The 1,958-nt window shown below is 35.6% G+C and overlaps 1 protein-coding gene across 1 annotated transcript; it reads left to right on the top strand.

Moving 5' to 3' along the window:
* Positions 1-355: 355 nt before the first annotated feature.
* Positions 356-1,438, top strand: LOC141686420 (uncharacterized). Its single transcript, XM_074491459.1, has one exon. The coding sequence runs from the start codon at positions 356-358 to the stop codon at positions 1,436-1,438; it is 1,083 nt and encodes a 360-aa protein (XP_074347560.1).
* Positions 1,439-1,958: the final 520 nt, after the last annotated feature.

Raw genomic sequence — 1,958 nt, 5'->3', positions numbered from 1 at the left:
GTTTCATGTGTTAATTTTATGTTTTGTTAATTTAATGCATGTTCTTGTTTAATTTTAATAGATGCATGTGTATGGATCCTGTTTAGTTTATGTTCTTGTTTAGTTTAGGTATGGAATTGTATATGTGTAAACATATGTAGTTGTAATAATTAATTTATATGTTTAATTATGCGTGTTACAAGCATTCGTATTACAAGCATTCATATTACAAGCATTCATATGTTTAATTTATATACATAATTAATTTATATGTTTAATTATGTTTAATCCTAAATAAGTTAACAACTTAGCGTTACTTCTTAATGTTTGAAATGACAAACATGTAGGTTGCTAGGTTGCTGTTTGTCTTAAAAAAATGGACAAGTTGTGGATTTTCAAAGACAGGGATTCTTTAGAATATGAGATAGGTGTTGAAAGTTTCTTAATATTTGCAGCAGAGAACTCAAAGGATCCTAAGAACATCCCTTGTCCTTGTGGGCGTTGCGGTAATTTTAGAAAATATAACGTAAAAGTAATACGGGGTCATTTATATGAAAAAAGTTTTAGTTTGGGGTATACTGATTGGATTTGGCATGGAGAAACTAGTTCTAAGAGTGTTAGGTCATCTGCCGGTAGTACATTTCTACCTAAGGAGCAAAATGCTCAATCCAAAACTGTCGACGTTTGTGAAGCTGCTTATAATTCGGACGATCATGATTCGTATAACTTCAATAGGTTTATAGCTGATGCAAAACAACCTTTGTATAAGGGCAGTGAATGTACGAAGTTAGAGTCAATATTAAAGCTACATAATTGGAAATCTAAGTGTGGTATTAGCGATAACGCCTTCACTGATCTTCTTTCTTTTCTTCCTCAAGATCATGTGTTATCGATTAATGCGTGTGAGGCAAAGCAAACCTTATCTGACTTGGGCCTCGAGTACATTAAATTTTATGCATGTCCAAACAATTGTATACTCTACAGGGGTATAAATCTTAATGCATCTGAGTGTCCTAAATATTGTTTATCTCGCAGGAAGGTTATGAAAGATGGTAAACTTAGGGTAAATAGGCCAGCCAAGGTTATATGGTATTTTCCTATCATTTCTAGGTTTAAAAGAATGTTTAATTCTTCTGATACCGCTGAACAGTTGATTTGGCATTCAAAACAACAGTCAAATGATGGTCAGATGCGGCATCCGGCCGACTCTCCTTCATGGAGGAATATTGATTATCGGTGGCCTTCATTTGCTAGTGATCCAAGAAACCTTCGATTAGCTTTAGGAGCAGATGGTATAAACCCGTTTAATAATGGCCTAAGCAATAGGTATAGCTGCTGGCCGGTAGTATTGGTAGCTTATAATCTTCCTCCATGGTTATGCATGAAGAGGAAATTTATAATGTTATCAATATTAATTCCTGGTCCGCACGAGCCGGGAAATGATATTGACGTATACTAAGAGTCGTTGATCGAAGATTTGAAGAAGCTTTGGGTAGAAGGTGAACCAAATGTCTATGACGCTTATAGTAAATCCTATTTTACTTTAAAAGCGGTTTTGATGTGGACCATAGATGACTTTCCTGGATATGCAAATATGCCCGGTTGTGTTAATAAGGGTTACAAGAGCTGTCCCATATGTGGTGACGACACCGTTGCCAAATATTTAAGTCATAGTAAAAAATGTGTTATCAAGGCCATCGTCGTTATTTGGCTGACCATCACCCCTATAGGAGACAAAAGTTGGCTTTTAACAGCGAACAAGAGCTTCAGTGACCACGTCCACCCCTTTCTGGTGAAGAAGTGTTAGCACAACAGGAACAGATTAAATTTTCTTATGGAAAGGAAGTAAAGAAGTCCTAAAAGGTTGATTGTCTGTGGAAGAAAAAGTCTATTTTTTTTGAGTTAGAATATTGGAAGTTTCACCACATTCGTCACTGTCTCGATGTTATGCCCATCAAGAAGAATGTGTGTGATAATCT

The sequence above is a fragment of the Apium graveolens genome, chromosome 2 (assembly GCF_009905375.1).
Source record: "Apium graveolens cultivar Ventura chromosome 2, ASM990537v1, whole genome shotgun sequence".
Taxonomy (NCBI): Eukaryota; Viridiplantae; Streptophyta; class Magnoliopsida; order Apiales; family Apiaceae; genus Apium; species Apium graveolens.
This window is presented reverse-complemented; position numbering and strand designations above follow the sequence as displayed.

Excerpts from the sequence above, each read along its gene's own strand:
- LOC141686420 (XM_074491459.1), top strand. The coding sequence starts at position 356 with ATGGACAAGTTGTGGATTTTCAAAGACAGGGATTCTTTAGAATATGAG.